Raw genomic sequence first — 14,915 nt, forward strand, 5'->3', positions numbered from 1 at the left:
AACCAAGTGACTTTCTGTTCATTTCCAGTCATTCTTTTAATGGGACAGATACATTGGTCTGTCAGTTCTATGTGCTCTCCTAGCTCTTTAGCCCAGAAGGAGGGTCACATGCTTGCATTGTCTTCCTTAGCTTCTTTTTTGGAGTCTTCCTTCTCAGAATCCTTCTTCCTAGACACCTGGCTAAATAGATTCACGTGCGCCACTTACATTGCACTTCAAATGCAGTGTAGGAAATCTGCCTGGTAGATTTCTAGCTCACATTTTTAGCAGTTAATGCAGCAGATTGACAAGAACTTTTGAGTGATTTTATTGAGATATTTTATTGAAAAAAAATTTTCATTTTTAAAAATCATTTAAAATACATATAACGTTAAATGTTACCACTTTAGCCATTTTTAATTACACAGTTCAGTGGCTAGAGGTATTATTCCCACTGTGATAAACCCATCACCACCATCCATCTCCGGAACAGTTTTCATGGTGCAAAACTGAAACTCTCTTTTCGTAAAAGTCTCCCTTCCCTCCTCAGCCCCTAATAGACACCCTGCTCCTTCCCATCTCTTTGAAGTTAATGATTCTAAGTACCTCACATGAGTCAAATCATGCTGAATTTGTCTGAAAATGGCTTTTTACAAGGTTGATTATCAATCATAATGCTTTATGTTTATCTACTTTCATAATAATTTGCCCTCTGGTCTTTTTGGTCCTCACAGACCTGGCCACCTTATTTATTGGCAAGAATAACAAGATGTAGGTGGCTTGTGGTGAATGCAGGACTGAAGAGTCAGTTGATAGAGGAGCCAGTCCTGATTCCTGGGCTTCCTTGGAAATGTCCCCAGAGGCACATTAAAAGGACTAGGGACACAGAGGAGGACGAACAGGTTCGGATGGAGAGAGATTTGAAATCTTAAGATATGAATGGGGATCCCAGGTGAGGAGGCGTGGGAAGTGGCGGGAATTTTGACACGGAGGCCCTCATCAGAGGCTACAGGATATGTGGGGACGGTGACCACAAACTTTGCAAGCAAACGAGGCTTTTAGGAGCAAACAGGGCACTAGCCAGGGAGGGGGCAGCAGACTAGCTTGGTAGTCACACAAGTCACCATATTAGTCCGTTTTCACGCTGCTGATAAAGACATATCCAAGACTGGGAAGAAAAAATAGATAGAATGGACTCACACAGTTCATGTGGCTGGGAGGCCTCACCATCATGGCAGAAGGTGAAAGTCACATCTTACATGGTGGCAGCAGGAGAGAATGGGAGCCAAGGGAAAGGGAAACCCCTATAAAACCATCAGATCTTGTGAGACTTATTTGCCACCATGAGAACAGTATTGGGGAGCTGCCCCATAATAAAGCTATCTCCCACCAGGCCCCTCCCACAACACGTGGGAATTTGGGGAGCTACAATTCAAGATGAGATTTCCCTGGGGACAAGGCCAAACCATATCAGTCATCGTGATCTGGGGACTGCGATGGGAGGGTGGTTGGCCAGGTGTGAATGGAGGCCCCTGACCACCCTGTGGCCTTGAGCACATTGCTTAAGCCCTGCCTTCCCCATTTCTAAAATGGTAGTCGTGGTATGACTTACAGCAGGGGCTTGGTTTGCCTTAAAGTAGTCAGCAGAGTTTCCAGGAAGAATTTGCCAGGAGAAGAGAATGAAGATAAAACTCTCAGGAGCCAGAGAGAGACTCCGTGATGGGTCTGGCTCCTCGAGAATGTGCTCAAGTCTTAGGAACTCAGCTGCTTCTGGTGGCTGGGATGAACAGACAATCACACGGGGGTCTATACCACCCAGTGAGTTTGTCTGCTGTGTTCAAGGCATGGGGGGGGCATCCCTAGTAGACCCTCAAGCCAAACGGCAGGGAGGGAGGAGGGAAGCAGGGCAGGCCCTGATGTCTATGGAGTTGAGTCAATGTGGGATTAAACCCATCAGCAGGCCACCCTCTGGCACCTGCAGCAGACTCTCCTCCTTGCAGGGTTTTGTGCTGCCCCTTATGAGGTCCTGCCTCCGTGGATATGAGCCGTGCAGGTGAACCCAGGGCCTGATTGCTTAGGGAGGGATTTCAGAGCTTGGTTGAGCAGCACAGTGCCCTGGAGCCCTCACGTACAATGTTGGATAACACAGCACCTGCCTCAGGAGATAATTGCAACATTAATTAATCCATGAAGATCACCTAAAAAAGGTTCAAGACCATAGGAAACATTTGGAAAATATTCCATATGTTTTTGTTTTGTTTTGAGACAGGGTCTTGCTCTGTGGCCCAGACTGGGGCAATCACAGCTTACTGTAGCCTCAAACTCCTGGGCTCAAGCAATCCTTCCACCCCAAGCTCCTGAGTAGCTGGGACTACAGGCATGTGCCACTATCCCTGGCTAATTTCTTTTGTATTTTTAGTAGAGCTGGGGGTCCCACTGTATTGCTCAGGGAGGTCTCAAACTCCTGGGCTCAAGTGATCCCTCTACCTTGGCCTCCCAAAGTGCTGGGATTACAGGTGTGAGCCAGCATGCTAAGCCTGTTCTCTCTATTTTTGTCCTCATCTTGATTCATATACTTTTCCTTCTGTTGAAGGAATGTGATCAGTTCTCTCTTCCCCAGTGCTGAGTATTTTAGCTTTTTAGTTGAGGCAGAAAGTCTTTCATGCCACAAGAGTTAGGAAGACAAGCAGGCTTCCTTACTTCTGAGTTATTTAGTTCTTTCTGTTATTAACACTGCAGAAATTGTTGAAGAGAGCTTTAAAATGTGAATAATAAAACCAAGTTTTGAAATGGGGAGCCCTGTTATAAATTAAAATAGGCAGGGAATCTGCATTTTGTGTTTTTGTGACTTGAATGGGTGGAAAACATAAATAATGGCAAAACACACCGTGCACATATCAAGCTAGGAATCCGTGCTGTGTACAGCTTTGGACAGTAAGTTTTTGGAGTTCAAGAGTTGCCTCCTTGTGCCATGAGCTTCACATTCTTCACTGACAAGCACCGCACTTAACATGCAGGGTAGGCCTCGCACATGTGTAGTTTCTGATTTCTGCAAGTGCGTTTGGAGAGCAGTGTGAGGATCCCATATGTCTGTAGGACTTCCTCATAGGAATTTAAACACAAGAAGCAGTGACAGCTCAGGAATAAGTCTAATCTCTCCTTTGCCCATCTTAAGAAATGTATCATTCTGGAATTGTCTGGTGGCCTCTTCCCCTTTATCTGACTTGGTCTCAGCCTGTTGGCAGAGGTGGAGTAGATGTCTGAACTCACCCTGTTGTGCTGACCTTTCCTTCTCCACTTGCATCAGTTATACCCAGCCTCCAAGGTGGGAACACAGCACAGCAACCCGCAGCGGCAGTTCCCCGACCTGGCAGGGCCACTGCCCTCTCTTCACCTGCTGCAGTGGCCTGTGTTCATGGGAGTGATGGCTGGAAAATGTGGGACGTTTTCTTAACCTCTTGTTAAGAAAGATCGCGTATATGTCCTCCATCTCCTGCTTTGATTGGTTGTTTCTTGCTTTTTACTTGTGATGCTTTCTCTGCTTTTTCATGGGACTTTGAGGTAATTTCTATAAAATGCAGGCATTGCCTTCTTCCAAATACACAGTAGGTCTATGTTTCTTTTTTAAAATTTTTTAATTTTACTGTAAATTCTGGGATACATATGCAAAACGTGCAGTCTGTTACATAGATATACATGTGCCATGGTGATTTGCTGCACCTGTCACCCCGTCAAATAGGTTTTAAGCCCCACATGCACTAGGTATTTGTCCTAATGCTCTTCCTCCCCTTGCCCCCCACCCGCCGACAGGCCTCAGTATGTGATGTTCCCCTCTCTGTATTCATGTGTTCTCATTGTTCAGCTCCCACTTACGAGTTGAGAACATGCAGTGTTTGGTTTTCTGTTCCTGTGTTAGTTTGCTGAGGCTGATGGTTTCTAGCTTCATCCATGTCCCTACAAATGACATGAACTCATTCTTTTTTATGGCTGCATAGTATTCCATGGTGTATATGTGCCACATTTTCTTCATCCAGTCTACCATTGATGGGCATTTGGGTTGGTTCCAAGTCTTTGCTATCGAGTAAAGACTAAATTCCATGACAAGACATCCAGCAACCCATCCCCTGTAGAAACATATGCTTCCTGAATATGTGATCTTGGCACTTTCTGAGTGTAAATCTCTTTGCTTATTTGTGCAGCTGTATAACACAGCCAGTGATAGAATCTGTCTTACAGGATGGTGGCGAGTGGATGAACACTGATAGAGTGCAGGAGTCATGGTTGGCACAGAGTAGTCACTGCTCAGTAAATGTAGATCCCTGATGTTATCATTAAGCAGCACTTTTCTTTTCGGATTTGCCACCTGCAGGAGCCTGTGCTCCAGCTGAAAGGAGCACTCGTGTCTGCAAACCTACTGAGTGGTGCCGGACACCATTCCACAGGGCTCTGCTCGTCTCCGCGCATCTGACAAAGCACAATGTTTTTGCAGGAGGTCATGTGACCTTTGCTGGCCCAGTGTTTGCTGAATAGCCGTGAGGAAGAAATAAAATGTGTATTCCTGAACAAAATAGTGATTTAAGATACAGCAGTCCCTCAAAAGCTACTGTTTGGCCACCTGAATTTGGGGACAGTGAGATGTTTTATACCAGAAGCTAAAATTCAGAAACTCCTTGACTGGTTTGTTTCCATGGTTGACTGAGTTCTAGCAAACTGCCCTCCCGCTCCAAGTCAACGGGGTCCTATTAGAATGCACATTTCTCCCAGAACCAGTGCCTCCAGTCCGAGTCCCATAGCATTGTCTCTGGGAATCTGCATTTGTAAAGCCTCCCTCCCCAAATGTTTCTTATGCAGTCTAGAGTTTGTAAACCACTCCAGTAGGTCAGTGGGCAAGGCATGGTCTGTCTCAGAGAAACCCATCTGAGCCCACCTCATATGTTTGGGAGACCGGGTATGGAACACAGACACTTAAACTTTTCCGGAACCGGTGAAAAGTTCAGGTAGTTAATACGCATTTTGCAGATATTTGCAAAATTGAAACAAGGGAACATGTAAACGTGAAAATAATTACATTTCAAGCCAGGATGGGTGGTTTTAAAATCTTTAAAAACAGGAAGTATGGCCTGCATGAGACCTTAGTGGGAGAAGCTGCTTCAGCAGATGGGAATACAGGAGCAGTATTTTCCAGGCGGTTAAAGCAGGTGACCCGTGGGAGTTGTCTCTGGGAAGAAGTGTTTCATCGCGCCACAGGTGTTTGGTCTGAAGGCTGGTGCTCTGTTAGGTTTTGGTGCTCAGCAGCAGGACTGTTTCTGGCTGTCATAAGTCCATTGGGAATGATTTTGGAAGACTGTTGACCAGAGGCCAGGGAACTGTCTCTCCACAAGACTCTGCAGCAGGGACCACAGCAAAGTTCGGATTTTCCAGTTGCCATTGTGACACATGTGACTTCCTGGTGAGCACGTTCTCACTGAAGGGGTCAGTTCCCCCGCCTCTGCCCACTGCCCGGGTTGACCTGGCTTTTCCTCCTGTAGCAGCAGGCAAGAACTACTGCATGGCGGGAATTCTGCAAAAACAGTATGGGGTCCTAACAGGAGGGGGACGAATGCTAGACACATACCCCCGACGCAGAAATAAGAACAAGAAGGAAAAAGATAGCTGCCCACCCCAGGTGCTTTCTAAGGCTCTGGAGCTGGACTGCCCAGGTTTAAATCCTGCAGCCGCCTCTTACTGGCCACTTGATCTCTTCCTGTGCCGCTGTTTACTGATCTCTGAAATGGGGAAGAAACAGTCCCTATCTCTTAGGGTTGCTGTGAGGACTGAACACTTGGAATGGAGTAAGCTCAGTGTTTGCTATTGTGCAGGTCTCTCTCCTCTCTCTCCGGCCCCTCTCCCTCCCCACATACATGTTTAATCCCATTTCTGTCATTTCCTTTAGCCTGTTTCCCATGATACCTTGATCCTGCCCACCACAGCCTTGCCCGCTGTTTTTCTTTTTTTCCTAGGCCAGAGCTGACCCAGGGATGCTCTGCCCACTGGCCTTCTTGATAGACATCTGTAAAGGGAACAGGCCTAGCGGGCAGGTGGGGCTTCCAGCGTTCAGGTCCCGCTTATGGGCGCTCACACAGGCTTTTCATTCTGCTGGTGTTTTGCCTGTTCATCTCACACTCGAGCCTGTCAGCATTTACTGTGCCTGTTAACTTTCAGTGGGGACATTTATTAGGCAAGGATAATGTATTCCCTTAAATACTTCTTTTCCTTCTACTTATTCCAGCCTTTAACTGAGAGGAAGCAATTGCTTCAATTCTCTTCCCCAAGCAGGTGGAGCATGTTTGCCTCCCCCGCCCCAGGTCCCTCTTGCCTCTGCTGCCCTGTGACATCTCTCACAAATGCCCATGCTGTCTCCCGTGACTCGCTGGGAGTGAAATAATTACATAATTTTAGGAGTTTAATAGAATTGTTTTCCTAAGAAGACACTCAGGTGTCCTCCCAAGCCGTAAGCATCTCCCTTTTTCATCCTGGGGTCCTGGGTGGCATAGGGGACCCTCTTGATTACAGTCTTCTGTGCCATCGGCTGGGTAGAGCCATGGTGTGGTCTTTGCCTTGAGAGCGGCAGGTAGACCTCTTCGTTCTGCTGAACTGGGGACAAGGAGGGTAGCAAACTGCAGAACTATTTTAAGGTTCCAAATGGATTCTCGGGAATCTGTGTTCTTGTCAATTTAGATTGTGAGTAAAGAAACTCTTTGTTCTCTTAGAAGTGAAATGTTGACTGCTGTTTAGTTTTATTTTCCTTTATGGTAATTAGCCCCTCACTAATCCATCCTCTGTGGCAATACCATATTTATATATTAGAATCTTAACTTTCTTCTCTGGGTATCTTTGGTTATGTTTTACAATGGTGGTGATTGTGGAGGCCTTGGTGATTGTAAAACAGGTAACTCATTCACAAAGATTAAAAAATCTTAAAGGTTTATCTTGCATTAGATTTTCCCTCCACTCCTGTGCCCCCAGCCCCCAGCCACCTGGTTCCTTTCCCCGTGGACACTCACTGTGTTAGTATTTTGCATTTCCTTCCTGATTTATGTTATGCACATATGAATATATGTTATTTCCCCCTTTTAAACAGATGGTAGCGTACTGTGTATGCACAGTGTTCTGCGCCTTTTTCACTCAGCAGTGCATCTTAGAGATCTGTACATATAAATATATTAAGAGGTGTCTGATTCTTTTTTATAGCTGCAGAATATTTCTTCATATGGAAGCACCCAGATTTGCTTAACTGCTTTCCCATCGATGGTGATTTAAGCTTCCTCATGGTTTCTGAGATGAAGGCCATGGATAAAAATAAACAAGTAGAATTCATACTGACCAGATGCAGCTTAGACAAAGTCAAGCGATTGAGCATGGTCCTCTGTTGTTTGTTGGGGATTTTTCTATAAAATGGTGAAGGACATTGCAGTGGTCTTCAGTGGAACATTCAGCTTTGCATATGTACTTCTGGCAGTCCTCAAATCAGGAGAATCACCGGACACATTATTTTAATGGATTATTTTGCATGCTATTGAGTCTCCCATCTTGGAAAATTAGTTTGTTTTAAAAGATAGTTGTCTGAGTCCAATCAGATGAATGGAGATTCATAAGCTTGGTAAAGGGAAATGAAGACTTGGTACCTATTATTTAGAATGGGATTTGTTCAGGGTCAGGAACACTTACCCGGGGTGATAAATAACTGACCTTTTCATCAGTTCTCATTTAATTGATGCCATAATGGGATATATTTGGGGTGGGAGAACGCAGAACTGTAACTTTCTTGAGGGAAAGGTAGCCAACACATCTGACCTCATAAATTCTTGTTTAATTGAATGAGAAACATGATCAAAGGATTATAAAGTATGGTAAAGACGGCTCTAGCAATATATTAATAATGTCTGCATTGTAGTGAAGTGTATATATTAAAGCCTTAACATGATGTGATGTTTGAACTAGCAGAACATTAGAAGATGAAAGTCACAATTTAGGAAGGAATAAGCTGTAAAGTTACTTTTATGCTTCCTTTTGAAGTACTGCTTTTAATGACCTTGAAAATCTTATTTGTAGCTAAACTTAAATCTGGAAATATAAATATATTTAGTAAATGAATCTAACCTGTTAGCAAGATTGCTGAGTAGCTAAGAAACAAATGCTCTTTGGGTCTGCAGAGGAGGTAATGAGCATGTGTAACGGAAAGCGGTCCGGGGACCCGCTTTGTTGGACTCTGAAGAATCAGTCCCACACCCTTCGGGACAGGCATAGGGACTTCCACATTTGATACCTCTGGAGAGAGTTTCTTTACCTTTTGTCTGTTTTGAACATATTCTTTCTTGTTTGATTCCTTTAGCAGTTAGGTTAAGTATTGGTCAAGTCTTATAATATTAGAAACAATGTCTATTTATTCAACCTTATTTAAAAATAAGCCCTATGAGCCTCGTAGCATTCCTTTATCTTCTGTATCCTTTAAATTATAGGGGAATGAAACATTTAAAAAGTTAAGACTGACAATGGTGATAATTGATTTCTTTGAGAACCAATCAAAAGTTCCAAATGATGAATGGTGATGATAGTACGTACGTATAAGCACCCACTGTCCATGTTCAGGGCACCTGATATGCACAAATATGTTGGCTCAACTCTAAATTGGGAGCCCACATTTAGCAATGAACATACTCCATCTTCACCATGTCTACTTGATGATGAAAAGTCAGAGCCATTGGAGCTCGCACCAGATTTAGGACTATTTTGTGTTTGGTTGTTCGTATTTAACTTCATGAAGTTACAGCTTTGGTGGGGAGGAAGGATGTGATTCAGAATTCTTCAGATGTGGTGAGATGACATGGATGGGGCTTACTATGTTATTCCCTCCCTCCCTCCCTCCCTCCCTCCCTCCGTCCCTCTCTCCTTCCTTCCTTCCTTCATCTTGCTCTGCCACTTAGGTTGGTGTGCAATGGTGCAATCACTGCTCTCTGTAACCTTGACCTCCCAGACTTGAGTGATCCTCCCACCTCAGCCTCCCAAGTGGCTGGGACTACAGTCGCCTGCTACCACGCCAGGCTAATTTTGTATTTTTTGTAGAGACAAAGCTTCTTCATGTTAGCCAGGCTGGTCTCAAACTCCTGGACTCAAGCAATACTCCTGCCTCAGCCTCCTGAGTACTGGTGCCTGCCACCACACCAGGCTAATTTTGTATTTTTTTGTAGAGGTGAGGTCTTGCCATGTTACCCAGGCTGATCTTGAACCCCTGGACTCAAGCAATTTGCTCGCCTTGGCCTCCCAAAGTACTGGGATTACAGTCATGAGCCACCACGCCTGGCCACTGTGTTTTTTTCATCTTGGTTCTCTGTGAGGAAACCAAAGCAGAACTGGATTAAGGGGTCAGAGTCCATGGGTCACCATTTATTAATGGAGCTCTTATCTCTTGATTCCTGGTTCAAAGTTTTTTTTTTTTTTTCTTAAGTATTGATTTGGTGTCGAATTTTCTTCTTTTAACTATTTCAAAATTTATTCTCTCCATAGCCAGAGCTCCTTGAAACTTTTGCTGCTGTTAAATCCAGACTCCTTGTCTTTTTCAGAATTTCTTGGCTGTGAAGCCAGGTCATCATAAGGCATGACTGTAATGATGAAACAGGATGTGGTAGTAGTCATCAGATCCCACTTTTTAGTGGGAGCTTTTTAGAGATTGCTATGTAAATGACTTTTCCATGCCATGGCCAAAGTCTACAGGCCACAAACTGAGTCCAAAACAAAGTGATTCCAAACTGATACGTTGACAAGTTTCCTGGAGAAAGGACCTTGTCCATGTGCACTGCTCATAAACCTTGTTTTTGAGTTTTACTGGTTCCGTTTAGCTGTGATGCTTGACTTTCTTTCATTGAAGATTGTCTTTGCTTGGTGTTGGGTGAAGCACATCATGAAGGCTTAGATGTGGGCCCTGCAGTTCCACCTCAAGCTCCAGCACATTCCCTTAACCTCAGAGCTGTTCTTAGGGAAGGGAGATGCTCGTTCTCTCAGCAAATCCTGCTCTGATGCTCATCTTTCCCTACAGCCCTTCTTCCTCTTCTATTTTTAAATTTTTTAATTGCATTTTAGGTTTGGGGGTACATGTGAAGAACGTGCAAGGTTGTTGTGTAGGTACACACATGGCAGTGTGATTTGCTGCCTCCCTCTTTTATTTTTAGGGTGGAGTATCTCTATTTTTCCAAACCCTCACTTTATCTGAACCCCTTTTATTCCTGCCCTGTTCTACCTCAAGCGTTTGTATCTGTGGTAAGACTAAAGACTCTTGTAAAGTCACACCTTCCATTCAGCTGCTGCCTATTTTGTTTTTGTTTTTTAACGTGTGAAGGAATGTTTTTCTCAATCTTAGGGATGCCCTATTTTTGTTGTTCTGTTTCTTTGTTGGTAAGACCTGTTTGTACCACTTGTCTCAACTTCTTCACATGCAGGGCTGCAGACCCCTGTTCCAGAGGTTATTGTTGATGTGGAATCCATGGACATCTTCCCCGTGGGCTGGTGCGAAGCCAATTCTTATCCTTTGACTACACCACACAAAGCAGTCTGTAAGTGGTTCCCGGTTGAGGGGGGTGGTGGATAACATCGGTGATCTTCGTGAATCCATCGGCAGCTTTGTAAAGAAATTATAACCAAGTTCTAAAGCACAAATAAGATTTTTGATTTTCACTGAGAAGCCATGTTTTTGTTGTCTCAATCTTTAAGCGTCTGCATGAGATGATGTCACAGGTTGACAGACTAACAGTGAGGGACAGTTGAAGGTCACAGAGAGGCAGAGGAAAAAATATCTGAAATCGTCACTCTCAGTTTTTTTATACAGTTCATTGTTTTGATGTGAAAAAATTTGTTACATACTATATTATTATCATTTCTTTGAAAGATGTGAGTTTTCTCATATAACTTCTACCAGCAGAATACCAGGTAGCATGGTGCCTTATTCCTATAATCTTAGTACTTTGGGAGGCCAAGGCAGGAGGATGCTTGAGCCCATGATTTTGAGGCCAACCTGGGCAGCATAGTGAGACACCATCTACACATAAAAAAAGAAGTCCATATAGAAGTAGATTAGTCGAGTAGGGTGGCACATGTCTCTGGCCACTCTGGAGGCTAAGGTGGGAGGATTGCTTGAGCCTAGGGGGTCAATGGTGCAATGAGCCAAGAGTGCAACCAAGCACCAGTGCACTCTAGCCTGGGTGACAGAGTGAGACTCCATCTCAAAAAATAAATAAAACAAACACCTAACCTACTCTTAGCACTAACTAATCTCTGTTATTTCAACTGTACTTTGTAAAGTATATTAACACACATCTCTTTGGTTACAGAAATACCAAATAAAACCAATATTAACAGTTAAACAACCCAGCAGTACACGCCCATTCATACACATGTGCACACACTCACATGCACATTTAAATACAGGCAACAGTGGTTTTTTTTGGCTCATTTGTTTTGTTTTTGGGACAGAATTTCACTCTTATTGCCAGGCTGGAGTGCAGTGGTGCAATCTTGGCCCACTGCAACCTCCACCTCCCAGGTTCAAGGGATTCTCCTGCCTCAGCCTCCTAAGTAGCTGAGATTACAGGCACCCACCACCATGCCAGGATAATTTTATATTTTTAGTAGAGACGGGGTTTCCCTATGTTGGTCAGGCTGGTCTCGAGCTCCTGACCTCAAGTGATCCACCTGCCTCGGCCTTCCAAAGTGCTGGGATTACAGGTGTGAGCCACCAAGCCCCGCCAACAGTGTGTTTTAACATACATTATTATAGGTCATTATCACAAAATGGGACCATGTAAAAATCTTCTAACCTAATAAATCATTGCATTTATTATTCTATCCTAATGTGTATCAGAAGTGTTATTTAAAATGATGAGTCCTTAAAGATAATAGGTTTCAACTGTTAAAGAGATTCTATCTCTATCATCTTCTTTATGGAATATAGGTGCCAGCTTTCCTCCTTCCTAACAGCCTGTTCTGCGGTCACTTCTGTAGACTCTCACAACATTGCTGGAAACACCCCAGTTCCATTGCATAGTTGACTTGAAGTTCCTTGATGACAACAGAGTTTCAGGGCTCCTCTAGCTAGCATTATTAAGAGCAGCAGAGGACATTATGTGTGTGAAACAAGTAGGTAGTTCAGATTAGACACAGACCTGGATGCTACGGGATTCTCCTTTTCCTAAACCATCCTACTCAATGTCTGATCCAGTTTATAGTAATAGTTTCCCCTTATTTAAAAATATGCTAAAACATTGATCATATAATCATCATTTTAACCTCAGGGACATTATTTTCCCCTGTCACTTAAAATGATGCAGATTCTGGCCAGGTGTGGTGGCTCACGCCTGTAATCCCAGCACTTTGGGAGGCCAAGGCGGGTGGATCACCTGAGGTCAGGAGCTCAAAACCAGCCTGGCCAACATGACGCAACCCCATCTCTACTAAAAATATAAAAAATCAACCAGGCACGGTGGTGGATGTCTGTAATTGTAGCTGCTTGGAAGGCTGAGGTACAAGAGTTGCTTGAACCCGGGAGGCGGAGGTTGCAGTGAACTGAGATTGCACCACTGCACTCCAGCCTGGACAACAGACCCATACTCCACTCTGTCTAAAAAAAGAAGTGCTTCAGATTCTGACCATGCCCAGCCAGCATGGCCAATAGGCTCTCCCTGAATTTTGTCCCGCGATTGGAGCTGCAATCCCCTTTGTCCTTGTTGTCCCTCAAGGAGAACCTGGTGTCCTGAATCCTCTTCCTCCCCACTTCACATGGATATGGGAGGCTGCAAGTACTTTGGATTTTTCTGGAGCACAGTCACATACAGGTTAAGGTTATCCGAGCCAAACACCATAAAGTTACCTGGTTCTTCAGGATTTGGGATCCGGGTCTGTTGTGCTTAGCTTTTTCCCAGGGGGTCAGGCATCCCCATCGCATTAACAAAGACCAAAGGAGACAAGTATTCCAAACTCACTTTGCACCTGAGAGGTCCTAAGTGTGGACCTTTTTGTAGTAATAACTGGAATTGAATATTAGATAGTCAAGAGTAGGCGAGATTTTATGGAGTATTTCTCTTATTTATTTTCGCTTGCATTCCTTGCACATACATTTTGCTTTAAAGAGGCAAACTCCATCTCCAAACCTGCCAGACTCTAGCAGCTTTAGAAGTTTTGTTGGAATTAATTTATGCTTATGTTGGAAGATGTAGGATTATCCGAGCCAAAGTTAGTAGATGCCAGAAGCTTTCGTCTATTTTTGTTAAGGTGATCTGAATCAGTTATAAATATAAACTGGAAATGTTCTTATCCACAGAAATCACTATTCGTTCATGTATGTCAATATTTGACCAGACATATTTGCGAGCTACTGATTCTCCTTTTGTGAATAACATGTTTTAGTTTAAATGCATACGTCTGACAGCACTTTGGGAGTGTGTTGTGATAGTAACATGATTTGCCTCATCACAACTCTTCTTGGGGAAAAAAATCATTCTGGATAACTGCTTGCAACAATTGATCTGAATGTGTGTGCTTATGTGAGGTACAACAGGTGTACGCTTTTGCATTCTTAAGTGCACATTTAAAAATAAAGTAGCTAGCGTCATGATAGGATTAAATGAACTAATTTCTACTAAGGTCTCACATCTGGTGAGTTAACGTCTATGCTGTGCTAGAAGAAACATAGGGAATTGTGGCAGGAGTGACGTAACTTTTCGGCATTTAAGTTACTGCTTTAAAACGGGCGCCTTTTTATTTTATAACCTGTTTTTAAAAATGGACTTGCTCCACTAACAAAGCTGATTTTCTTTTTTCCCATTTGCCTTTTTTTACAGCACAAAAGAAGAGAAAGATTGCAGTTGTGCAACCAGAGAAACAGTATGTGCTTCCCCGACCCACCAGACTGTACTGTGTACTGATAAACTGTAGCGTTTTTATGGAGGATGGGAAACATGGCTGTTTTTATTGGAGTTAGCTAGCAAATAGCACACTAGTAGAGGTAGCAGTAAAACATAGTGGCTGTCGTTTGTTGTGTACCTGTTATGTGCAAGACACAGTGCCTGCCCCCCAAGGCACTCACAGTCCAGATTCCTGTGGTTCGCTTTTTATTCCACCTCGGCATACCTAGGGAGCACCCCATACCTACACACAGAGTAATGGCTGTCTGTGCCTGCAATTCTCGGCGTCCACAGGGGCCCCACGTGGCAGGTGCAGTTTCAACTCGCAACCCCTCACCATACTTGGAACGCTGCTTCTTACTCACCTCTCCTGGAGTGGCTGGGCCTGGGAGGCAAAAAACTTCAGTTCAACCCCAGCTCTGCTGAGTGAACTTGAGCAAGTCACTTTAGTTCTCTGCCTCTCAGTGCCCTGGTTTATAAAATATAATTGGGGAGTTTTTATGAAGATTAAATTAGATTCCATTTGAAAAAGCTCTAGGCCTTAAGTTGTAGGCTGAGCAAATCCAGATTGTACTCCATCACTCATTTCATTTGTGATTTTACGTGGAAAGAGGGTGTTAGCAAAATGTGTCCGGGAAGGCAGTGTGTTTTTGAAAAGTTGTGACTTGCTAGTAACATTTCTAGATATTGAAAAATATTTAAAATATGATAAAATGTACATTCCATGCCAAGTGATTCTTTCTTAAGTAAATAAAAATATATTGATGGAAAGACAACTGAAAAAAGCATTTTTCATATGCAGTAGTTGAGTTTAAATAAAATGAAATTGAACTGTAACTGCACCATTTGAATGAGAATAACAGTTCTGTAGGTGTTTTTGTGGGTTCGCTTCTAAATGCAGTGTACGCGGCTCGTAACCAGGCTCCATGTTATCCACCTGATGTTGAAGTAGAGAGATTTCATGACACACCTGTGACTAAATCCAAACTTGAATCCATCACTCCTAAC

The 14,915-nt window shown here is 43.6% G+C and overlaps 1 protein-coding gene across 7 annotated transcripts in view; it reads left to right on the forward strand.

The window, feature by feature from the left end:
• SFMBT2 (Scm like with four mbt domains 2) overlaps window positions 1-14,915 on the forward strand; it is a 245,501-nt gene that overhangs the window by 186,735 nt on the left and 43,851 nt on the right. For all 7 annotated transcript variants that reach the window (XM_017521225.2, XM_017521235.2, XM_017521222.2 and 4 more), the window contains 2 exons: window positions 10,452-10,565; window positions 13,845-13,887. In XM_017521225.2, the coding sequence (XP_017376714.1) occupies window positions 10,452-10,565; window positions 13,845-13,887 (157 nt within the window). The remainder of the gene's footprint in view (window positions 1-10,451; window positions 10,566-13,844; window positions 13,888-14,915) is intronic.

Source organism: Cebus imitator, unplaced genomic scaffold (assembly GCF_001604975.1).
Source record: "Cebus imitator isolate Cc_AM_T3 unplaced genomic scaffold, Cebus_imitator-1.0 Scaffold20, whole genome shotgun sequence".
NCBI lineage: Eukaryota > Metazoa > Chordata > Mammalia > Primates > Cebidae > Cebus > Cebus imitator.